The sequence below is a fragment of the Myotis nattereri genome, assembly GCF_964212035.1.
Source record: "Myotis nattereri genome assembly, chromosome: 11".
NCBI classification, from domain to species: Eukaryota; Metazoa; Chordata; class Mammalia; order Chiroptera; family Vespertilionidae; genus Myotis; species Myotis nattereri.
In genome coordinates this window covers 31,507,828-31,534,154 of record NC_138086.1, presented here as the reverse complement: position 1 = coordinate 31,534,154, position 26,327 = coordinate 31,507,828, and the positions used below count along the sequence as shown (strand labels likewise).

Sequence of the window (26,327 nt, the reverse complement as noted above, 5' to 3'; positions counted from 1 at the left end):
ATTTTTTAAAAAATTTTTAAAAAGAAAAATGCCTAAAAAATATCTAGCAATTAATGTACAGAGTTGTATTTTTTGAAAAACACACATTATTTCAAAATAATAGCTACTTTCTACTTCCCTTCATCAGGGGAGACATAGTGTGTTGGTGAAGAAAATGGAATTACCTGCAGCAATTTAGAAAAATGTGATACTTCCCATGCAAAGCATAAAAACTCAGTTTTGTGTTCTGGGTTTTATTAAAATAATGTACTTTGCATTGCTCGGGGAGCAATAGCTCTGGTTTCTACTCTGTTTTTCATATTACCCCCGTATTTTATTTCAAAATCAAAGAAGACTTGAGAACAAAAATGTTAACTTTACTTAATTTTACAGTAAATTAATTGTATGCTGGCAATCGTTTGGAGTAGGGCTAACTAGATCTTTTTCCCATGCCATGGCCTCTAGTATCTTCCACCCCAGACTACCTTCCACAGAATTCTCCAATAAGTCTGATTCCTCGTGGCCATTACAATAGAATGGAGAGAAAGAAGTGTAGGCCACCATGGTGTCTCAGAGATGGGGCAGTGGTGAACTAGGAGGGGGAAGAGATGGAGATCATGGGAGAAGGATAGCCATCACACAAAAAGCCAAGTCGAGGAGAAAGAAGCAGCTACACGATTTCAGTTTCAAAGACTCGGGTCTGAAACCTTCACCCAAAAAAATGCCCTCCCCCATGAAGTTGCAAGGCTAAGTACAGCTCCATCCCTCGTCTACATCTGACATAGCTCACTGACCCTGTGTATTCCAGCACACAGGCAGCCTTTTCAGGGCCTCCTAGAATTGTGCCCGCATTGCCACTAGATGGCGTCAGGGCAGCTCTTCTATAGCAGCTGTTAACCTAAGGCAAAGCAGTTCTCTTAATGAGCGGAATGAGTCCAGAAATTCAGAAACTGAGACGCCTAAGCACATCATTAACAAGCATGTGTAACAGGAACAAAAAGTGCATTGTATATATATTCAGAATTTTTCCAGCCTCTTTCCCACCACCCTATGAAGAGGTGGGGTTGGGGCTCTGGTTTGGTATAATTTAGGTCCTGGGAGGGGGAAAGGAAGCATTCCTGGCCTGCATGCAGCAAGGATCACAGTCTTAGAGGAAGAACGTGATAAGCATGAGCAGGGATGGAGACCGTGAATGAAGAAAAGCACAGAATGGGGCGACTCGGCAGATGAGAGAGCAGGAGCCCTTTTTGTCTGCTTCCGTAAGTATGAAGATTGGGGAAGAGAGCTAAGCACAGTAGACAAGATTCAGGAGGCCCCTGTAGGAAGCTGGGCTTCATTCCCTTTCCCTTGGGAGTGAGCTGGACTGAGAGATTTCTAAGAAAGAGAGTCTGAAAAGGGAACTAGAGAATGGGGCAGTGGAGAAACCCAGCAAACACCACCTTAACCAAGCCATCGAGGGTCACATGACCAGTGATAAGCCATAATGATATCACTACCCATGAGGAGATGTGATGAGAAGGGCACTCCCCCTCCCCAAAGGCCCATAATCCCAGTCTAACCATGAGAAAAAGATCAAACAAACCCAGATAGAGGGACACTTTACAAAATGCCTGCACAGTAATCTCCAAAACTGTTAAGGGCATGAAAACCAAAGGGAGGTTTAGAAACAGCACAGAGCAGAGTACACTAAGAACTGAGGACTAAATGCAACATGATATCCTTGATTGGATCCTGGAAAAGAAAAAGAATATGTGTGGGGAAACTGGTAACATTTGGAGGAGGTCTGTAGGTTAGTGAATGGGTAATGTATCAATGCTAGTTTCTTAGTTTTAACAAATGCATTAGATTATATAAGATAATAACAGCAGGAAAACTGGGTGAGGAGAAGAGGGATCTCTCTGTACTCTCTGTAACTTTTCTGTAAAATACAATTAAATTAAAAATTCAAGCTTTATTTTTGAAAAGTTACATAAAACGCGGTTACAGAAAACTGTATGAAAATTATGTTTTTAACAAGCTGAGCATTGTGTTTTTCCAGATGAGACTCAGGAGGTTGAGGGGTTTCCCCTAACACTGTAAGATCATGCTAAGAAGAGATGGCTGACAGGGCTTCCTAGATCTCTGCTCATCCAAAGCCAAGTGCTCCCAGGTTCAGATGAGCCCTGGACCTCAATGAGACACACACCTCATGACCAGCTCCCTGTAAGGCAGTGGTTCTCAGTCTTGGCTGCACATTAGAATCACCTGGGAATCTTTTTAAAATCCTGATTTCTGGGCCTCATCCTCCGGAAATTCTGTTTCTTTGTTATGGGGTGGGGCCACAACATTAGTAACAAAGAAACAGAATTTCCGGAGGATGAGGCCCAGAAATCAGGATTTTAAAAAGATTCCCAGGTGATTCTAATGTGCAGCCAAAGTTGAGAACCACTGCTGTAAGGGGATTTATAAACAGGGCACTTGCAGCCATTCATAGAAAGACATTGTACTTCAATGTCAGACAGATTCGGGTCTGCTTTCCAACTCAACCAGTGGGTAGCTATATCCTTAGAAGAGTCAATTAACCTCTCAGATCTTCATATTCCTCTTTTTAAAAATTATAATCATGTTCACCTCACAGGGCTATTGTGATGAGAAAAGGACATATGAAATTATCCAGCCTGGTGTCTAGAAAATATTATTATCTAATTAATGTTGCTTTTCTTTCCTTCCTAGGTGGTTTCTCTCCATAATCACTCCTTTCAATAAAGTAGGCGAGCGCCTGAAGTCTGATATAATTCACAGGATGCAAATACAGGAAGAACTGAGCTGCTACTTCTAAAGAAAGGTGGTCAGCTCTGTCTGGTTCCAGAATTTCTGGAAAGCAAGAATAAAGAAGGAAGACTAGCCCAGGCCTTTAAAAGCATCCACTAAAGTTAAAGATATAGAGACTTAGTGCATAATATCAGTGCAGCTATTTCTTTTCTTGAAATTCAGATCATCATTCTACAAATCTACACTCATTGTCCCAACTATGAGGACAGCAAAATTGAGACAAATAATTTTCCTGTATTTAAAATAGGTCAGAAATGCTATCAAACAAATCAAGTATGTACCTATGTGTACACAGCTCATTTGCAAGCAAGCTGTACCCAAATGGAGTCATTTACCAGGCCTCTTGCTCCTTCCTATTGAGGCCGTCTGTCCTGGCTTTTCCCTATGTACCCCACAGCCATCAGTCACAGTGTCCCAGCTGTTCTGACATAATGGTACTACAGGTCCCCCAGAAGACGGACCTCACAGCCGCCCCAACCAGCTTGGGGACGATGGTGTGCAGTCCGTCCCTCCCCCTGCTATTGTCTTTACCCTTCATGCTCCTTTTGCCTCTCTCCTGTGGGACGCCCATTAATCCTTTCACTTCCTTGTTAATTTCCACATCAGACAAATTCTCACACATTCACAGTTTCCTGTCACCCTTTTTCTCTCAGGGAATAAAACTGGTCCTGGGCCAGTTATCCAAATCCCTGGGGAGTTTTGTTTGTTTTAAATTTTGTAATGTTGACATCATTGAAGGAGTCCTCCTTTCCCCACTCCCCTTTGCCCAACTCTACCCTCCCCTGCCTCCTCCTTTCTTGGCTTTTACCAAATTATCATCCATGTCCATGAGGTATGCATATATGTTCTTTAGCTATTTCCTTCACCTTCTTTATCCAGTCATTCCCCACCTCCTCTCCTTGGGCACCAACCAGTCTATTCCATGTATTCATGCTTCTGGTTCCATTTTGTTCATCAGTTTATTTTCTTCATTATAAATTTTAATGAGAGAATATGGTACTTATCTTTCTCTGATTGCCTTATTTCAGTTAGCATAATACTCTCCAGGTCCATCCACAATGTCACAAATAGTAGTTTTATCCAAATGCTTTAAAAAATTACTGTTTGTACTTTGGGCATACGTATTTTATTTTACAAATACTGGTATCATATTGCAGATTTTTTTTTATTTCACTTACTAATATATCACAGGTATTTTCTCAGATTATATGAAATGTTTTTTTGACTATAAGAATACATAACTATAAACTACTTCATCATGAAGATATATATTATTGTATGCATTTATTGTATAGCCTGAGTTATTTGAGTAAGGCAAGAGAAACTAGTGTCTAAAAGAAGGGAGATGCTTATTTCTCATGAACAGGCCTGCAGTTGGGGTGTAAGCAGTCAGAGCTGGTGTTACAGCTCCTTGGTGTCAGGAACCATGGAGCCAACTCTAAGATGGATAATTGTTCCACCTTTCCGAAGTAGTCCCCTCACCTGAGTGGTCCAAGACGACCAAACATTACCTTCCAGCAAAAGGACAAAGCCAAGGCAAAGGGAAAGGAAGGGCTTATCTGCCTAAGGGCGTCACCTAGAAATGACACATCACTTCTCTGACTCTATTGGCAGAATTTGATCACATGGCACACCTACTTATAAAAGGAATCTATAAAATGTAATCAGTTGCCAAATTTTGATTAGCTAAAAATTCTTACTATGACAGATAGGGGAAAGATAACAGGTACTGGGAACCAAGAGGGTTTCTGCTACTCATTTGGAGTTCTTATGTCATAACCTGCATTTAGTCACTCTCAGGAGTCTTTTTATCTCATAATCTTTATGTTCTAAAATAATGAGTACCTCCAGGTCTTGTAGTATAAAAAAACTGGTTTGGATTATCCTTACTAAATATTGCAGTCAAGATTCTAGTAGTCAAAATGAGAAAATTCAGATAATTTGTAAAATTTGGTGATTTCTCTTTTTTGTTGTTAATCAAGAGAAAGCTATTTTAATAAGACTATTTTGAGGCCTGCAAATATTATGTAAGTATTTTATAAACACCAAAAGACTATATAAATTATTATTCCCCAATTCTCATTCCAAAAGTGATCAATATTCCATCTTCACATTCCTGCTCCTCTATAGCCATAATTCTGAAGCTCCAACAAAGAAAAAAATTTTTTTAAAAAAAGGCAGCATTCTCCACGAGAACTGTACAGTGCCCATACAGCTCAGTGCACAAATTCACAAAGAGATGGCATAAAGTCACCAGAAGTCAGGCACTCCCACTACCAGTCCATGGCTCCTCTTGGCTTTCCACTGAATGGCTTTCCTCCATCATATGCTGAGGTACACTCTTCTGTAAAGTTGCACACAGCTTGTGTTGATTTCACTATTTTAAACTGGCTTTTTTAAAAATTTGAAGATCTAATTGACCTTAATTAAGAGATTCTCAAATGGAGCAGCTTCCCATCAAGCCACTAGAACAGCGGTTCTCAACCTGTGGGTCGCAACCCCTTTGGCGGTCGAACAACGCTTTCACAAGGGTCGCCTAAGACCATCCTGCATATCAGATATTTACATGACGATTCATAACAGTAGCAACATGACAGTTATGAAGTAGCAACGAAAATAATTTTATGGTTGGGTCACAACATGAGGAACTGTATTTAAAGGGCCAGAAGGTTGAGAACCAATGCACTAGAAGGATACTCTCTGAAACTTGCTTTTGACTTTGGGCTAGTTCCCTGGATTTTAAGATTCTTGGAACTGTCATGGATTGGACTTCTTTAATATTAGTCACTCCCCTCCACCTAGCAACTCTGACCCTTCCATTCTTTCTAGTACAAACCTAGAAATTCAGTCCTCCATACTGTTTTCCAAGATATGCAAACAACCAGAGTCCATCGACACAAATGAATGTCTAAAGAAGATGTGGTACACATATACAATGGAATATTACACAGCCATAAAAAGATAATATATTTCCATTTGCAACAATATGGATGGGCCTTGAGGGTATTATGCTAGGTGAAATATGTCAGATGGAAAAGTACAAACACTGTATGATTTCACTCATATGTACAATATAAAACAAAAAAGAAACAAATGGATAACAACAACAACAAAAAACTCATTGATACAAAAAAACAGATCAGTGGTTACCAGAGGGCAAGGGGAGTGGGGAAGGGTGAAATGGGTAAAGCAGGTCAATTAATATGGTAGCAGACAGTAACTAGGCTTTTGTTGGTAAGCACTATACAGTGTATACAGATAGCAAATTATAATATTGCATACCTGAAATTTATATAATATTAATAACTAATATTACCTCAATAAAAAAAGAAAAAAGAGGAAGAAAATAAAAAATTCGGGCACTCATATTACAAAAAGGATAAACAACTGTCAGGGCTTAAACTACAGAGATGTGAACTATAATGTATTGATTAATTTGGGGGAACTTCCCATTATACTTCAGTAGCCAATAAAACAATGTGGTGATTTCTATTATCCAGGAATGTAATGCCCATGCAAAAAACATAAGTAATACCACAAACAAGTTCCTTTTAAAAAGTGCCTAATTTAAAAATATTAGCAAAAAAATTTGCAAGCTTAACTGAAATGCAGGCACTCAAAGGCCTAAGAAGTCAGATCACAGTTACAAAATGCATACATCAGACCACTGGGAAAACTGCTAACAGAAAAATCTTGCTCCCAAGCCATGAATTGACTCCAGCCACTGTTTACTACTGATATTCCACTATTTGTTGAAGCAAATAATCTTCTTTGCTTTGCTTTTCAGTTTAGGATGTGTGAGAACAATGAGAACAGAATGTCCTGGAATGTAAAAGGTGGAAATTATTATACATATGGATCTGGTTCCCAAATCCAAATCTTTAGAAGGGAGGTATTGGAACAGGGTGGCAACTGTATACGGAATGTAGAGGAGGAGGAAATAAGCCATCAGCTTTATAGCACCCACATGAGCTTCAGTCTGGGGATTCCAAAAGCCAGTGGCGTTTCTCTGCATCTTCTGTATATGTCTCCTCAAGGAGTTTATTAACAAGGAAGCAGAAGTCACATTAATGATGAACTGGAGAAATGAGTTCGAGAACAAAGAGATCACCACTGACAAGGTGCCCTCATCGGCGTTAAATTCTGTGCCATTTCTCTCCGTCGTCACAAATTCAGGAAAGAGTAGCTTCTGTGTGAGCACAATATACAGAAGCATGGTGAAGGCAGAAAGCAACACACAGGCCAGCAATAGCCTGGGGGTCTTTGGGGAGAGATTTCGTTTCAGCAGAAGAAAAATTGAGTATTTCAAGTTAGCAATTGTCACACAGTACAAGACATTGAGCAAAGTTACAAACCAAAGGCTACTGAAGTCCAAAAACATCGAAACCAACAGGAAAATTTTGGGTAAGTAAACTAACCTTTCAACATTTGGAGAGATGAACAAGCAGAAGATGTACACCAGGGACATTCCCATCATGAGAAATCTGGTGATGCCTAAGCTGAACAGGATCCTATCCGAAGAGGACATTCCATGGCTTTGGACCCAAGTCTTGTAATTGATCACTGCAATAAACAGATTCACAATGAGTCCTACAACATCCAAAACTACTGAGATAATAAGAACAGAGAGAAAGAATATTTGGAGCATCTTTAGTCATGGAGGACTCAACAGCTGTGGTGCTGATGTTAGGAACAGGGGAAATACTGAAATGTAGAAGGAGGCACCAGCATCCAGCCAGGAGGGCATTTCCTTTTTCATTTTTCCCCAGTGTGGCAAATGAGCCATTAGTGGTCTAAGAGCCAGCTGCTTTTACTGAGATGCAAATTTTCCAAGGATTGTATTACTATTTCTTCATTCATATCCTGTTTTCTTTAGAAATGCCTAATTCAAACAGCAAAGGTGAACCTGGGAATCCACTCCTCCAAGAGAAGGAGAGCTGAAGGGAGGAGTTATGGCAGGCTCCAAGGACTGCAAAGCCAAACGACAGAGTTCCTTCCAGCACTGTTTCTGTCACTGCTCCACAGTGAGTGCAGCTTTCTCCACAGCAAGCCCAGATAATGGTGGGAATCCCCATGCCTCACTTCTATGCACCCCCATCCACACATCCATGAATTACTTGAATCTACCTTCTCTCACCCCTCTCATCTCTGTATGTCACAGCTGTCATTCTGGCCATGCTCATGTTACCCTTCCAGGCAACCAATCGATGTGTGTCTCTCTCACATCGATGTCTCTCTCTCTCTCTCTCTCTCTCTCTCTCTCTCTCTCTCTCTCTCTCCCTCCCTCCCTCCCTCCCTCCCTTTCTCCCTCCCTCCCCTTCCACTCGCTCTAACAATCAGTGGGGAAAAAATATCCTCAGATGAGGATTTTTTTAAAAATGTGATCCAGTTGGTTAGTATGATCAGTAAGCTGGTTCTGTCAGAAGTTATTTCTGAAGGATTCAATGTGAAAAAAGTGTTAAAACCCTTCACAAAAATTTGCCCTTCAGTCAAATATAAGTATCTTATGAAGATCCCTGCTTTGGAGTACCCTGAATATGGTGACTCTTCCTGTGTGTTTGTCCCATGGCTTGACCCCAAAAGCCATATCTATGAAATTATTACAAAACAAATTGGCTCCTTGGGGATATGAAGGTTTTATTTTAGGGCAGCTCCCACTCTTACCCAACTGTGGATCTCATCTCCTTGCCCCTGAGCTGTGTGATGGGCAGCAATGACTCTGCAAAGAGGAAGGCCTGATACGGCTCTGCTGGTGAGCTGGATCCTGATCTATATCCACCTGAGTAGATGAGTGCCACAGTGGCCTAAAACAGTCTTGTACATCTGACTATTCACTGGAGCACAAGACGACTCCCTGGTGGGTACACTGCAGTCATGAGTCCAAACTTTGCTACCCGGCAGATCTGTAGGGAAACCTTTAGGGCAAATAGTCAACGCAAAAGGATGGCTTAGCTTAGCTTGATGAAGGCTTTGAAGAATGAGATCAGTCATGAATAAATAAGAATTATAAACTTTGAATTGTTTTCAAAAGAGTACCAATATTGCTTAGAAGGAAGAAAGAAGGAAGCTTACAGTTCTTTGGCTTTTCTGAGTACTTACTATGTCTCCAGCAATGCACAGGGACAATGCAAAAATTTGGTTTACCTAAAATAGTTCCAGGAGGGAGATATGGTTATCCCTATTTTGGGGTGAAGAAATGAAGATCAAAGAAAGCAAGTGACTGCCAAAAAGCATAGTGGCTAAGTTAGAAGGTCTTTCTGAGACTCAGCTCTTTCAACTATACCAGGCTGCCCCTCATTGGTTTGTTCATTCACTAAATTGTTATTATCATCTAGGCACTAATATATAAGGTGCTAGCAAACAGAGAAGAATAACTCATATCCCACCTTCCAACACATACAGAATAGTGGGAGAGGCAGACAAATAGCAGAAGAGACAAATAGACATTTACATCAGTGTATTAGGAGCTATAGTAAGGAAAAACAAAGGGTGCATGGGGATGTTCAGGGGGGACATTTCACCCAGCCTAGGAGTTCAGAAAAGGCTCCCTTAAGGAGACATATAAATTAAGTCTTAAAGATGCAAAGTGGTTATCCAAGCAAAAGGCTAGGGTCGGAGGGAGGATACTGGAAACAGAGGGAGAACTCTACCGAAGGAGGTGACAAAGTGTGGTAGGTTCAGAAAACAGAAGGATGGAGGGATGCAAAGGGAAAGAAGTGGTCAGAGATGAAACTGGAAAGATAAATAAGAGTGAACTACTCTTGCCATAGTAATGGCTTTCAACATAAATAATCATTCTAATAACACTATCAGAGGCATGTACAACATTTTCGAAAAACACAGAGTAAGTGCTTATCTTTTTCTGAGAGAGCCTGGAGGAGGCAGGTCTGGGAGGGTAAGAAACATTAATAAAGCTGATGAGTGAAAGAGGGAAGTCTAGGCAAAGAAAGCAGCTTACACAGAAGTGTAGCAGTTAGAATAGTATGTCACATTTGAGAAGTAAAGCAGTTCAAGGTTCTTTGGGAAAAGTAAGGAGTGGGAAGATGAAGCTAGATAGGAAAATAAGGGCCAAATGACGAATGGCTTTATGTTCCAACATAAGAAGTTTAGACTTTATCCAAAGCAATGGACAGCATTGCAGGACTTCAGAGAGGAGTATTATGATTGTATTTTCACTCTATGAAGAACATAATCCAAGTAATATAAGTATGTTTTGCTGGAAAGGGATGGAATTGGAAACAGAAAACTAGTTAGAATCCTATTGCAATCACTCTGATGGACTGAAAAGTAGAAATCGAGACTGATGGACATTTGAGAGAAATGTTTGCAAAGTACAACCAAATGGATCTAGTGGCCAAATGGCAGATGAATACTGAAGCTGAAGGAGAAGGAAGAATCTGGAACAATTTCCAGAATTCTAGTGCACTTAAAGAAAATAAAACAAAACAAACAAAAAAACCCACACATCTTTTCATAACAAGAAGCATAGGCTGAAATGGCATTAGACTTGAAAAAGATTTTAGGGGGTAGGGAGAAAGAGAAGGTGGACAAAATATTCAGACAGTAATGTAGTTCTGATACCATAAAAAGGGGAGGGGGAAAGAAAAAGAATGGGTAGGCAGGGCCCCAGACTGCAGCACAGTTCTTCAAGCTTATGAAGAGTCCTTGGGTCCAAAGTGCCTGTTGGAAGAGTCTCATGTCAACAGAACAAACCTGCCTTAGTACCCCACAGTGCTCCATCACTAGGTGAGAGCAGCCTTCAGGAAGTGTGGCCTCAAAGGGATGGATCTCAGCTGCTGGAGCCATCTGTGAAGTATGTGGCTACTGCAGAGAACTTTGTATTTTCATGACTGCCACACAGGGAGCTAGACACAAAGAACACCAGAGCCAGAACCCTCTGTGCTAAGATGATCCCCTCCTCAGAGCTGAAGCATCTGTTTCAATGATGCAGAGATGTCTTTATTGCCCACTAGCTAGGATGTTTTTGAGAATAGCAACTGATCTAGCATAGTGCTTGGTGCGAAGTGTTAGATGAATGTCTGGCACGAATAAGTAAACTGGAATCAAGATAAGCCAGAATAAAAATGGGGCGAGAAATGTATTTACTCCTGGACTATTACAGCAGCAAGCAGCAACTGGCCAGACCCACCCCTTTCTCAGAGAGATCTGCTAGCTGAGCAACAAGAATACAAACTTCAGCCTCCACAAATATTTCATAAATATTTCTCTCTGGCTGGAAGTACCGAGTTGGCAACAACCTGATATCAAGGCCAAGAAACTCCACTCGTGAACTTCTGAAAATATATTTTCCAGGGCTAACCTGGAAATATTGTTCTGGTCACCTGGCCAGTTCCACCAAGTCACAATGACAATTTAATCATAGTGGAGTCAAACAAAATATACTCACTCTGCAAACTCAGACTTACAGAGAAAACGTAAGGTTCTTAATTTTGCCTACAAGTAATATGGTTTATGTCCTGAGCCCCCACCTACTGGCTGGGGGAAGTGTTTAACCCAATGGGATAATATGAAGAATGTCTTCTGAAAAATGTTCAGTCTCTTCAGACTTATTTTTTTAATCTTTATTGTTGAAAATATTACATATGTCCCTCTTTTTCCCCCATTGACCCCCATCTAGCATGTTCCTGCCCCCCACCCCAGGTCTTCATATGCATAGAAGTTCTTTGGTTGATCTTTTCCCACCAACCACCACCTTCCCTCTGAGATTTGTCATTCTGTTCCATGCTTCTGTCTCTGGATCTATTTTGTTCATCAGTTTATTTTGTTTATTAGATTCCACATATGAGTGAGATCATGTGATACTTATCTTTCTCAGACTGGCTTATTTCACTTACCATAATACTCTCCAGTTCCCTCCATGCTGTCTCAAACAGTAAGAGATCCTTTTTATTGCTGCATAGTATTCCATGGTATAGATGTACCACAGCTTTTTTTCTTTTTTAATATATATTTTCTTGATTTCAGAGAGGAATAAATAGGGAGAGAGAGATAGAAACATCAATGATGAGAGAGAACCACTGACTGGCTGCATCCTGCACACCCCACACTGGAGATCGAGCCTGAAACCTGTGCATATGCCCTGATGGGGAATCGAACCGTGACCTCCTGGTTCATAGGTCAATGCTCAACCACTGAGACACATCAGCCAGGCAACCACAGCTTTTTTATCCACTCATCTACTGATGGGCACTTGGGCTGTTTCCAGATCTTAGTTATTATAAATAGTGCGCTATGAATGTATTCCTAAAAGTGGGATCAGAAATCTTTGAGACATTCTCCCTGTGCCATACTTCTCTCCTTTAATTAGGATCCAGGTGTATGGGGGAAAGGGCGAGATTAATTCTGCCTCCTGGTAACAGAGAAATGTCTCAACCTCTCCCTTAGTATCCTTGTCTCCTCAGGCTTCTTGAAAGAGGTCCTTATTCCTTGGTTGCTGCTTGCCCTGCCAATATTCAAGACTGATTTTGCCCGTGCTTTGTTCCTACCAACTGCCAACAGAGAGCTTTTTTTTTTTTTTTTTATTGATTAAGATATTACATATGTGTACCCTCCACCCCCCCCCCCCCGCTCATCCCCTCACCCCCCCGTTGTCCGTGTCCATTGGTTAGGCCTATATGCTTGCATATAAGTCCTTTGGTTGATCCTTCCCCCTTGCCCCCACCCTCCCCTACCTTCCCTCCAAGGCCCGACAGTCCAATCAAAGCCTCTCCGTCTCTGGATCAGTCCTTGTTCATCAGTTTATGTTGTTCATTATATTCCACAAATAAGTGAGATCTTGTGGTATTTATCCGCTCTCCAGTTCCATCGATGCTGTGGCAAATGGTAAGAGTTCCTTTTTCTTCTTCCTCTTCTTAAAGAATACCTTTCAGCATTTCATATAATGCTGGTTTGGTGGTGATGAACTCCTTTAGCTTTTTCTTATCTGTGAAGCTCTTTATCTGACCTTCCATTCTGAATGATAGCTTTGCTGGATAAAGTAATCTTGGTTGCAGGTTCTTGCTATTCATCTCTTTGAATATTTCTTGCCACTCTCTTCTGGCCTGCATGGTTTCTGTTGAGAAATCAGCTGACAGTCGGATGGGTACTCCCTTGTAGGTAACTGACTGTCTTTCTCTTGCTGCTTTTAAGATTCTCTCTTTATCTTTTGCTCTTGGCATTTTAATTATGATGTGTCTTGGTGTGGTCCTCTTTGGATTCCTTTTGTTTGGGGTTCTCTGCGCTTCCTGGACTTGTAAGTCCATTTCTTTCACCAGGTGGGGGAAGTTTTCGGTCATTATTTCTTCAAAAAGGTTTTCAATATCTTGCCCTCTCTCTCCTTCTGGTACCCCTATAATTCTGATGTTGGTACGCTTGAAGTTGTCCCAGAGGTTCCTTATACTATCTTCATATTTTTGGAATCTCTTTTCTTTTTTCTTTTTCGGTTGGGTATTTTTTGTTTCTTTGTATTTCAAATCTTTGACTTGATTCTTGGGATCCTCTTGTCTGCTGTTGGATCTCTGTAAATTATTCTTTATTTCAGTCAGTGTATGCTTAATTTCTAGTTGGTCCTTTTTCATGTCCTCCATGGTCTCACTATACTCCTTGAGGGATTCATTAAATTTATCGGCGGTTTCCATAAAATTCTTGACAAACCTTATAAACGTGGCCTTGAACTCTATATCCAGTCGTCTGCCCTCCTCCGTTTCTGCCAATTGTGACCTGTTTCTTTGTCTCCGCATTTTGGCTGCTTCCCTGTGTTGATAGAGTGGCCCTGCGCGCCAGGTGTCCTGTAGGGAGGGCCCAGTGGCTCAGCCTCCCCAGTTACCTGGGGTGGACACTCTTGGTGCACTCTTGGTGCCTTGGTTGTTGTAGGATCACTGGGAGGAATTGACCTCCAGGCCAATTGGCTGTGGGAAGCAGCTGTGTCTGAAGTGGGAGAATGGTCCCCCTCTGACCACTGGGTACAGTGGCTCCTGGATCTAAGGAGGTGCTAATTCAGCCCCTGCCTGAGGCCACAAAGCCAGAGCCGCCACGAAGAGGCTCAGCTGTGAAGCAATGCAAGCCGCTGCGGGGCCTTGGGCCTTCTCTTGGAAGTTCCGGGTCTGCTTGGCTGGGCTGTAGTTAGGTACATTCACATGCAAAAGCCTCTGCCGCAGCCTGGGTGGGGCGGGGTATCAGGGAGTCAAAAGGGCGGAGAAAGAAGCTATGGCTGATTCTCCGCGCCCAGAGTCGCGGGTCTCAGTGTCCCGGTAACGGCTGCAAGCACCTCTGAGGGAAATCCACCCTCAAGTTCGCCCGCTGCCGCCTGACAGAGCAGCCTCTCCCCGTATGAGTCCTGGGTCCCCAGAGACTTCCCAAAACCGGAGTTCAGAGCAGTCGGGAGCTTGTGATTCAAAAAGACAGCCGCGTCCTCAGGTGCCACCCCCTTTCCGCGCGCGCGAGCCGCCGCCGTACCTCTGCACTCAGCCTCCGCAGCTCCTCTGGCTCTCAGCGTGCTTTTCTTTTCTTCTAGTTGTAGAAATTACACTCAGCCAGCCTTCCTGTTGTTCTGGACGATGTTTGCTCCGTCCTTTGGGATATTTCTCAATTGTTGTGGGAGGCGACTATTTCCCAGTGTTTATCTATGCCGCCATCTTAGTTTCTCCAACAGAGAGCTTTTATGCAGTTCTCACAGAGGGGGGAAATCAGGACTCTTACCTGTTCTACTGAAATCCCTTTTCTCTCTCCCTCTCTCCTTCCCAATGTCTGCTGGGGACTGGGAGGTCTGTTCCTTCCTTGTCCTCTTATACCACCAGCAACAAGAAAGTTCACGGATTCACTGTCATAAGAGTAGGACACTATGAGCTACATACTCCAGACTCAAACCTTGATAGATTAAAATAGTAATAATATTGTAGTGCAGCCCTGACCAGTTTTGCTCAGTGGATAGAGCGTCGGCCTGCGGACTTAAGGATCCCAAGTTCAATTCTAGTCAAGGACATGTACCTTGGTTGTGGGCACCTCCCCAGTGGGGGTTGTGCAGGAGGCAGCTGATGGATGTTTCTTTCTCATCGATGTTTCTAACTCTCTATCCCTCTCCCTTCCTCTGTGTAAAAAATCAATAAAAAATATGTTTAAAAAAATATTGTAGTTCATTTACTATGCTTTAGTTGCTAAGATACTTTCCATACATTATTTTATTTAATCCTCACACCAATCCTATGAAGTATGCCTATTTGATAGTGAAGGAAACTGAAGTCCAAGGACGTTTGGTAACTTGACAGAACATGCATCTAATTAGTGGTGGGGAGTCAGGATTTGAACCCAAATTTGTGTGATTCCAGAACTAACTCTCTTAGCCACTATGTTATATATACTTCTAGTCCAGCAAAATGTAGAAATACCAGAAAATAAAATACAATTGTCAGCAGAAGTTGTTCGAGTTTATAAGCCACTTTTGCTTTCTTAAAAAAGAACCTCTTGCCCTAACTGGTTTGGCTCAGTGGATAGAGCCTCGGCCTGCGGCCTCAAGGGTCCCAGGTTCGATTCTGGTCAAGGGCATGTGCCTTGGTTGCGGGCACATCCCCAGTGGAGGCAGCTGATTGATGCTTCTCTTTCATCGATGTTTCTAGCTCTCTATCCCTCTCCCTTCCTCTCTGTAAAAAATCAATAAAATCCTATATAATAAAAGAGAAACATGGTAATTGGCATACGACCGCTACCCTTCCCATTGGCTAATCAGGGCGATATGCAAATTAACTGCCAGCCAAGATGGCAGCTGGCAGCCAGGCAGCTTGAAACTAACATGAGGCTTGCTTGCTTCAGTGAGGGAGGAAACCAACGTTCCCCGCCTGCCTTGCCGGCCTCTGAGCCTGCAGTTTGAAACATTGTAACAAATATAGAAGCTAAAAAATACACCCAGAAACCTGCTTTCAGAGAGCCGGGATCTCACAGCTGGAGTTATACATTGTTTCAATTATAGAACCTAAACAAACCAGATACCTGCTTTCAGCAGCGGAAGCCTCAGAGCAAGAGCCAGAGCTAAAGCTGGCCCAGAATTTAAAAAAAGAAAAAAAAGGAGCAGTTGGGAGCTTCAGCCCTCAGCCCCTCACCCAGACTGGCGAGGCACCCCAGTGGAGACCCCCACCCTGAAGGATGTGTGACCAGCTGCAAACAGCCATCATCCCCTCACCCAGGCTGGCCAGGCACCCCAGTGGGGACCCCCACCCTGAAGGGTGTGTGACCAGCTGCAAACAGCCATCAACCCCTCACCCAGGCTGGCCAGGCACCCCAGTGGGGACCCCCACCCTGATCCAGGACACCCTTCAGGGCAAACCAGCCAGCCCCACCCATGCACAAGGCCTCTATCCTATATAGTAAAAGGGTAATATGCCTCCCAGGACCGGGATCAGCGGAGCCGCGAGGCCTCCCAGCACTGGTATCAGCAGAGCCGCGAGGTCTCCCGGCACCGGGATCAGCATGACAGGGCAGTGCCCAAACCCCCTGATGGCCCTGCGGTTCTGTGTGTGACAGGGGGCGGGGCCACAACCTCCCTATCCGCCCTGCTCTGTTCGTGACAGGGGAAGGCGCCCCAACCTCCTGATCAGCCCTGCTCTGTGCCTGATATGGGGGAGCTCCCCAACCCCCTGATCGCCCTGCGGCTCTGTGTGTGACAGGGTGCAGCGCCCGAACCCACCCCCCCCACAGGCCCTGCTCTGTGTGTGATGGGGTAGAGCCATAACCTCCCCATCGGCCCTGCCCTGAGTGTGACAGTGGTGGCGCCCCAACCCCCTGATCGGTCCTGCTCTGTGGGTGATAGAGGGCGGCGCCCCAACCCCCTGATCCGCCCTGCTCTGTGTGTGACAGGGGGTGGTGCCCCAACTCCCCTATCGGCCCTACTCTGTGAGTGGCACGGGGGAGTTCCCCAACCCCCTGATGGACCCTGCTCTGTGTGTGACAGGGGGGAGCTCCCCAACCCCCTGATGGACTTTGCTCTGTGCATGACAAGGGGGAGCTCCCCAACCCCCTGACGGGTCCTGCTCTGTGCGTGACGGGGGGGCGGGGGGAGCTCCCTGATCAACCCTGCCCTGTGCATGACAGGGTAAGGAGCCCCAACCCCCCTGATGGGCCCTGCTCTGTGGGTGACAGGGGGTGCCGCCGCAACCTCCCCATCGACCCTGCCTTGAGTGTGACAGGGGGCGTTGCCCCAAACCCCCAATCGGCCCTACCCTGAGCATGACTGAGGGTGGCATCGCAACCTCCCGATGCACCCTGCTCTGTGCATGACAGCGGGTGGCGCCCCAACTCCCCAATCGGCCCTGCTCTGAGCCCAACCAGGGGCTGCACCTAGGGACTGAGCCTGCCCTCTGCCACCCGGGAGCAGGCCTAAGCCAGCAGGGCGTTATCTCCCGAGGGGTCCCAGACTGGGAGAGGGCACAGGTCAGGCTGAGGCACCCCCCCTTCCCCCCGAGTGCACAAATTTTTGTGCACTGGGCCTCTAGTATATTATAAAAAAAAAAAAAAAAAAAAAAGAACTTCTTGCAGGATAGGAACAAATAACATTGACTTTCCACTTATCCAAAGTTAAATTACAAACACAACTTTAAGATGCTCTAGCTAGCCCTATTCATCAACGGTTGGGAAAGAGAAGGGACATTGCATAAAACAAAGAGCACTCATAAGCACTGAAACTGAGAAATTTTGGAATGTATTTTTGTTGTTGTCTTTTTCATTGATAATCCTCCTGGACCCAAACTCATTAATTGTCAAGACCTATGAACTTGGCCCAAGAGGTCAGAGAGTACTAAAAAACAGAAGTAATCCCATGTGACTTAAAATAGAGGTTCTAATGGAAACTTGGAAAGTCTCATGAGCTACTGATATAAGTTGCCATTGAGTCACGTGTTAAAGTCCTCCGCAATACACCAAAGACAGATGTGTGTCAGGGGACACACGTGGCCTTAGGAACAAGCTCTAACATATAATTGAACTCCCAATGCAGGGACAATTCTCATCCCCATGCTCTGGCCCAGGGAACCTGGTTGTAGTGGAGGAAAGCCATGCTCTGGTGCCTTGTGCAGCAAACAACTAGATTTAAGTTTTAAGAGTTTTAAGGGGTTTAGCAACTCAAGCTAATTCACTGAAAGCAAAACAAAACAAACAAGATGGCCCTTTCCAGTGTTTCTCAAAACTGGACCTGAGGTATTAATTAGGTAATTCTTCCCCATGCCCTGGGACTCGATGAGCTGGCACTCAGCCAACTGGACTCCCACAGTAGACTCCCACCCAGGGAATCCCAGGTTTTCCAGCCACACCCTGGCCTCTAATGGAGTGAACAGTAGTGGTAACTTTAGCATGTTCACTGCACCATACCTAAATCTGTTAGGTCGGGGCAGGGTTTAATGGAGCTACAGGGAAACAGAAGGGAGGGAGCCTTCAGAAGGTAGCCAAAGGCACCAAGAACCAAACAGCAGTCAAGCCAAAATCTCCAGGAAAATGTCATGTTCCATGAAAAGAGAGGAAAATCCCATGCCTGAGGCAGAAGGCAGAATCAGGAATTCAGGGAAGGGCAAAGAACCAGAAGGTCAGAGCTAGGCAGAGAAGTTGTCAAAGTGACAGAAAATAGCAACAAGTGATCAAGAGTGGGTAAGGATGAAACTGAGAGCAGGGGGGGTCAGGGTGAAAAACAGGTGCCAATCCAGACAGCATGGATCTCCTCTGCTAAACTGCCCTGTGCTGAAGAGAAGCACAGATTTTTACCAATTACAGAAAGACCTGTTTCAGAATCCATTTTGGTAAACTGGGAATGAATATGAAATCATTCTTTTAAGTTTCAACAGATGCCTTTTTCAAAGAGAATTTTAAGTTATGTTGGAATTATAATGTTTCCCAGCAGCTTCAAGAGGCAAGCATTAATTTGAAAGCAAACAGATCAAACGACATTTTATTCCGTAATTTTAGAAATGAATATATAAATCCCAGAACCATCCTAAAATTGATTTCTGGTTACATATGACCAAATGCAAGTAGTGTGGTGATCCTTCATGCTATGTCAAAATACAACAAAATAAGAACAATAACAATAGCAATATTTATGAAGTATTTTTACTCCATGTAGGACTCGAAGCATTTTTCATGTTGTTGACTCATTCATTCCTTCCACAACAATTCTACCAACAATAGCATTCCCATTTTATAAACAAGAAAAGTGAAATAGAGATTAAGGAACTTCCCTGAAGTCACCTTGTTCCTAAGGGTCAGGATATGAACACAGGCTCTCAGGGTCCACATTCTGATAGCTTCACCTGGGAGAGCCCCATTAGTGATAAAATCCTGATTCAGGATTGCCGTGTGTCCTGGGTATGTTCACAAGTTGGATAATTCTTCGTGATCTTAAGCAATAATATTCTCATTGACCTGTAGCCACTGTTCAGTGATAGGAAGTAAATCAATTTCCATGTAATTGTATTAAAATAAATGTGATTAAACTTATAAAAACTACTTATATTATTTTCCAACAAAACTCTGAAAATTTAAAAGCAGATGTCCATCTGGGGTCATTTTAAAAATGCTTGGAATTTTGCTCAATCTAAAAAATAACAGAACGTACTTGAAATTATACTTTAGCAAAATGGCAAAGGAATGCAAGGACAATTGCAATGGAAGGAAAATGACTTCGCCACTGGAAGACTGGATTGGAAACAGGATCCAAGGGTCTTGATTGTCATTCCGCAGCATTGTTCATCACACAGTGAATTTGTGGAAACTGGTCACTTGTGGCAACTGCTGCACAGTTCACGGTTAGTTACAATGAGAGCTTCACCTGCTGAGCACTTCATACCATATACTGTGCTGAAATGCTGGCACACATGGTCTCATGCATCTCTAAGACTCTGTGAGGTGATCTCACAGTCCACATTTTAAATGAGGGATGAGAGGACCAGACAGGTGATTAAAGTAGCTCACTTAAGGACAAAAGTCTTAGAAAATGGACAGAACCAGAATTCAAACCAAAGTCTGTGGGACTTCAATGCTTTTGCTCTTTCCCTCAAGTCCACTACACTGTTTTACTTACAAGGGCTTATCATTGTCAGTATAAACTTTATCTTAAAGCTCAATATCAGCTGACTACGTAGAGCTCATAGTTATTAAAATAGAACTCTATGACTACATAGTGACAGTGCTCTTAATATATTGACATTTTCCAAAGACTGTTTTACGGTCTCCAAAACAACCATGCAAAGAGGGGCAAGAGAAGTGTCTTTCTGTCATTTTATGGGGAAAAGCGTTCTTTGGATCCAGGCTTCAAATGAACAGACTTACACCAGAGCAGCTCCACAAATGTCTGCTTCAGCTTACTGTTTCCCAGAATGAGAATAAATGAGTGGCAGGCAGGATAAAACATTGCAGTTAGTTCTGTAATCATCTTAGTCAACATAGTTCCTGATAGGAAATAATGGGATGATGTGAGTAAATAGGCAAGAACGTAAAGCAGGAGGAGAAAGAGGAAGGAGAGGACCATTTTGATGGCCCTCTTGTGGGCCTCGGTGCTTGGATCGCTGGGGCTGGTTCTGTTCTGCTTCATCTGCCGCGTGTGCCTCCCCAGGGAGAGGATGAGCAGGATGTAGGAGGCCAAACACACAATTAGGGGAAGGAGGTTCCACAGTGTCCCAAGAACATGGATCACCTCATATTCATTCTTTAGCTCTCTAAAGTGCTCAGTCACATTCCCTGAGTCATCAGCTCCACGGAGAACATAATACATCTTAAACTGAGGAATCAGAGACATGGCATTACTACACGATAAGAGCAGCCCACACAACAGCATCCATACGACCACCCTGGCAACTCTCCACTTGAGCCAGAGGAATGTGGGGTGGGAGAAATTGGCAATTTTCAGGCAGTAGAAGACACCGAGACAGGTGGCAAGCCAAATGCTCAGATGGTTTGTAATTGTCCAGAAAATATCAGTAATGTGAATGAATACCCCATTAGTTAATAGTTTGGAAAAGAATATCATTATTACAAAATCAGAAGAAAGAATCCACAGCTGAACAATCCGGGAGAGAGCCAGGCTAGTGATGATGAAGTCACACAAAGAGATTCTCTTGCTCTTGACCCAGCTGCTGCCATTGACCAGCACAATGAAGCCATTCCCCAGCATTCCCAGAAGGAACTGAGTGACAGAAAGAAACAGAAACACCCACTTGGCCAGTCCTGACATTCCAGCTACTAGGCAGACCTGACCTTCGTTCTTTCTGCTGCTGTACAAGCTCCTTGCTGATTTGAAATTTCTCCCTGTGAACCTGTTGCTCTACCTGCTGCTTCACTGAACCTGTCTCTTTTCTTTTCTCAGTTTAGGCTGCTGTAGAGCATAGTTTATGGAACCCTCTCTGGCTCTTTCGGGTTAGTCTGTCCTCTTCACAGATGACATGGATCTGTGATCTAAACTCAGGTGCTTGTTGCCAACATGCAAATAGAGTCGTGTCCAGTGTCACACAGAGAAGGGAGAGATGTGAGTCACAAAGAAGATGGAGGACTTGGACTCAATTTCAAAGGAAGCAGGGCTCTGAGCCACCCAGGACAAAAGAGTGAGTGTCACTGGAAGAGTCACACAAATGATCAAGAGGGAGGAGACACAGAAAGGGGAAATAACAGAATTCCACCATAAAGCACTATCAAGTGCTCCCCAGAATCGCCCTGGAGGAAGGCCAAGTCTATAAATAGAAAAAGTTCAGCCAGTACCACTATTGTGCCTCTTGAAGTGTGGCTTAGCTAGGGGCCCCGAGTTCCTCCCCAGTGAGCCATATTATCAGAAATATAACATATATCAGCTATCCAAACACCTGCATGATAGCAATAATGGAACACAGCATATAAGCTATTCAAAATATGAATGTTCAGAATACATGACCACTGTGTAGGGGTGGGAAGAAGCAGATCTGAGTTCAACCACCTCAGGAGGCAGTGGGCTGACCCAGGCAGGTCACTGATATCCAGGTTCCTTTACTAATTTTCAAAGACTACAAGAACGTGTGAATAATGAATGCAGGCAATTCGAGCACTTACGGGATTGTACCTCCGAGCACTGTGCCATTGTGACATCCTTTTCAGTTAATAAAACTACTGTAATTATCATAACCTGCATGTCTGTAAATCTACTTTTGCCCACCCCATATTGATAAGTAGTTAAGCTGACCGAGATTATACATAGACATCACTTGTCAAGCAAAGGAGGCTTATTTATCTACAGCAATGCCTTACAAATGTTGACCATGACAAACAATATTTTATATGACATATATATGTGACAATCTAAGTATATATATTACATACTTATGTGTGTGTATGTGTGTGTATGTGTGTGTGTGTGTGTGAACACGAAAGTTTCACAAAACCATATTTTGTGAAATATGGTTCTATGTGTGGCTTTCTGATATTTTCTATCATATTCTACTTCCTTCAATTTTGCTTGCTGATCACAAACTTGATTTTGCAATCTACTAATGAGTTATGAAAAATACTGTTTGAAAACACAGTATTTATCTGGAGGACGGAGAGAAATCAAGATACAGAGAGTTCAGCAACATTATCCAATGAAAGACAGAAAGTTATGCTTTTAGGTCCTCTCAAAAAGACCTCACAGAGTAGCAGATGATAAGTCTGAATGAATGAGACAGTCTCTTCTGAATGCATGCCAAGGAGCCACTCACCTGAGCCAGGTGAGCGTCCTCAATCCTGGCATCACGTGGTGTACAATATGATTTCAGAACACTGTAGTGTCCACTCGGGCATAAGCACAGTACTCCTTAATCCCCCTCAGCTTTCTCAGCTTTCTTAACAGCCTGGCCAAGTGCTCCCAGAGCTGCGTGCTGCAGAATCAGAAGGCTAGTTCCCAGTGATCTCAGGGAGTTCTGTAATAGGACCACAGATATAGGGCTTGTCCCACAACCTACCACCCACCCTGTTGTGCTTTTTTGATGGCCTCGGTTCTAGATCCAGATTTTTGTTATTGTAACACCTCTTATATCCCCTCATGAGAAGAAATACACTAAGATCCCCCATCTATGTGTTAGAATTAACCAGTGAGAACAAGTTTTAGAATATCCAACATATTAGATTATATGTCACATACTATTTCATGTTTGATCATACATTTTTAATAGCCCATTACTTTTACCCCTTCCATAGGTAGAACTTGTAACTTTTTATAAGCCAATTTTTAGCAAAAATTTTTAGCAACTCAGGGTTAACTACAATTTTCCTTCCTTGTCTTTTGATCCTTCCCAGGACAACGGGCACCACATTAGCTGGTGACCAGAGTTCAAAGACTTTGTTGGATACCATCACTACCACTGCTATTATTCCATCAGGGTCTGCTAATATGAATTATAAGCCCACAGTTATACCATTCTGATTTTTAACATAAATACTAAAACTATCATACTATGACTAAATGTCATAGCATTAGTAATGGCTGCTTCCAAATTGTATGCTGACCACGATCCACCAAAATAATTACACAGACATTCCAAATACAGTTCTATAAAGCCTGCAGCTTTAAACACAGTTTGTTGGGGGGATCAATACCACAGCCATTGTATCAGATCCTTGGCTCTTGGACTGCAGGCTGTAAACATCTAGAAAGACTACTGAGAGATCATGCTGTACTCTAAACCATTCTTTTGAGTCAAAGATCAAAGCAAGTGCATCAGTCAGGGCCATGACAAGAAACAATTGGCACAAACTAGATGATTCTACGAGTTCTAAAAGGGGTTATTTAAAAAGGAGGACTACAGGTACACCTCATTTTATTGGGGCTTTCCTTTATTGTGCCTTACATATACTCTTTTTTTCAAATTGAAAGTTTGTGGCAACCCTGTGTTGAGCAAGTGTATCAGCACCATTTTTCCAACAAGATCAGATGATTGGTTAGCATTTTCTAGCAATAGAGTATTTTTAATTAAGGCATGTACACTTTTAGACATAATCCTATTGCACACAACAGATTGCAGTATAGTGTAAACATAACTTTTATTCACTGGGAAACAAAACAGAAAACTGTGTGACTTGCTTTATTGTGTTATTTGCTTTATTAAGATGGTCTGGCCTGAACCTGCAGCATCTCCGAGCTATGCCCGTGTTTACAAGAGTGTAGGCAGAGTGTAGAGGAACGCTAAACTGGTAGGGCAGTACTCCAGGGCACAATACCACCACACCATTCAGAGAGAGAGTGGAGGGCCCTCCTGACAGCAGTTGAGATTTTTCAGTTGGGTGACCCTGAAGAGAGTGAGCTGAGAGAATAGACGTCAAACCCCAGGTTAGCAGACTAACGAGGTGTGCAGTCCAGTATCATCTTCCTGGCTCTTTATTATCCTGGCTCTTTCTCCACAGGGACTTAGACATAATGGTCCAGGTCTTTGCATCATTCCTGCTTCTGATACTAATCTGCATGACAACCGTGCTGATAAACATCAGCAGTACACTCAGAATGACATCAAGACCAGTCCTGGATACCTGGTAACAATGCTGATGTGATGAGCACAGTCACTCGTACACGGCAGAGAGATCAGCAATATAAATAGATAAATGGGGTGCAGGCTTCCAGGTCTCTAAAACCATTATAAGGAGAGTACTAAATGGCAAGTAATAAGCCTGCATAGTGAGTCTCTCATCAGAGTCCTGAAGGCTCACCTTCAAACACATATGAGTTCACATATCCTGTCTGTGGCTAAAGCGGACAAGGCACATTTTGTCAATCCTGGTCTCCTACTGTACACAATCCCCTTGCACAGCACTGTACAGTTTTCCCACTCAGAATGAACATGGGCCTCATTTATCCCTTTCAGTTCCAACCCCCAAACTGATAAAACTATGTTTTACAAAAGCAGAACAGGTGTCCGTTGCCCAGATGTTTTCACTATCATGACATAATAAACACCAGTTACAGGCCCCATTCTTTTATAGTGTTACCCCAAAATGTCCAACCAGTCACTTCCTACCAGACACTGGGAAGAGACACTCCTCCAGGGGTTTCTCATGCTCCTACACATCTTGCCAGATGTGCTAAATATGCAAGGCTCTGCCCAGGCTTCCGCTGGGCCATTTTTAGTGTTGTTTGCTGCAAGCAACCTTGAAGAAGGTAGAGGTCATGTCCCCCTCCAGGACAAACAGCAAGCAGTCTTGCTTACTGCTCACTGTAAAGCAGTGATTTTCCCAAGCTCAGTGCACCTCTGCACAATGAAATCCACCTGGGCCCTCTGTGTGGCCTTGGTGGGACTTGCTGGGCAGGTAGAACTGATACAAACAAGCTGCTGTTCATGCTGATGTTCATGCTGCTTGCTCTGCTGTGATTAATGTGATCACTTCTCTCAGAGAGAATGCAACAGTGATAGGCTAAGTTATTAGCTTGTAAATCAAGTAAAATCAAATCCCAGACCAATTTGATCACCATTGCTTTTGGCAACCTATTCTAGCTATTTACTCGACGGCTCTTAAGCTCCTTCTACACTCTGCTCTACACTATGGGGTCCAGGATTCTACAAACCATTTCCCAGACTCCCTTTCCAGATGCCTTGCTGTTAGTGTCTGCCAATATGAAAACTGGCCGATGAGGAGAAAGGAAAATCCTGCTTCTTGCTCCAACAGGGTGGCACTTGGTGGCAGTCCCTTTGATTAGGAAAATCATCACATGATGGGAGTACAGACTGCAGGAACTGGGGGGAAAAAACATCTATTCAGTGCTGCTAGCCCTGCCCAAGGCTGTACCTCTTCACCGCACCAGAAACAACTGATAAACACTTCTCCAGGAACGCAGCAACAGGCGCAGGCTCAGAGGCTCCAGCCCAGGGATGTTACTGTTTCTGAACTCTGGGTATGACACTGTCTCCCTTTGGCTCCTGCAGAACCCCTTCCTTCTCCCCTCTCCCTCATTCTTGTAAATAATCCCTTACATTAAATGCCCTCCATTGGAAATACTTATACTGGCTTCCATTTTCCTGACTGGACTCTGCATGATACCCGATCCTTCCACCAATTCTGTGGTTTGGAGTTTTAGTTGACTCCTAGTTTCATCAAAGATTTAACATACTTTTCTGTTTCTCATTCTCCTTGGGTTTCTGGGTGACTTTCAAGAAGAAAATACACACTGTTTAACCTATAATGCCATTTTCATACTGCAACTCCTGTCAATGGGTTTATAATGCATATTATTTTCATTATTTTAATGCCATCCACATGTTGATAACCCCAAAATGCACAACTTTATGAGACCACCCTTCTGAGCACTAGGCTCCCATATTCATCTACCAATCTGATTTCTTTACTTGGCTCTATTACAGACATCTCAAAATTAACATACCCAAAACAAAATTCTTAATTAGTCTCATTTTTTTTAAAATCCCTCTCACCCCAATCATCCCTATTTTAGCAAATACCACCACCTAAGAATTAACTTGATTCTTCCCTTTCCTATCACCCCACACTAATTCATCAATGGCTGACCTATTTTAATTTTCTATTTCTACTGCCTCCATCGTGGTCCAAGCTGCCAGGATCTC

The 26,327-nt window shown here is 43.2% G+C and overlaps 2 protein-coding genes across 2 annotated transcripts; both read right to left on the bottom strand.

The window, feature by feature from the left end:
• Positions 1–6,535: 6,535 nt before the first annotated feature.
• Positions 6,536–11,764, bottom strand: TAS2R4 (taste 2 receptor member 4; the record flags this gene model as incomplete). Its single annotated transcript, XM_081102494.1, has 2 exons — positions 11,646–11,764; positions 6,536–7,353 (listed from the first exon to the last, which is right to left on the bottom strand). The coding sequence occupies exons 1-2, from the start codon at positions 11,668–11,670 to the stop codon at positions 6,536–6,538; spliced, it is 843 nt and encodes a 280-aa protein (XP_080958620.1). The 5' UTR covers positions 11,671–11,764.
• An 8,277-nt stretch (positions 11,765–20,041) lies between these two features.
• TAS2R3 (taste 2 receptor member 3) lies at positions 20,042–20,992 on the bottom strand (the record flags this gene model as incomplete). Its single annotated transcript, XM_081101693.1, has 1 exon — positions 20,042–20,992. One exon carries the CDS (start codon positions 20,990–20,992, stop codon positions 20,042–20,044), a length of 951 nt encoding a protein of 316 aa, XP_080957819.1.
• Positions 20,993–26,327: the final 5,335 nt, after the last annotated feature.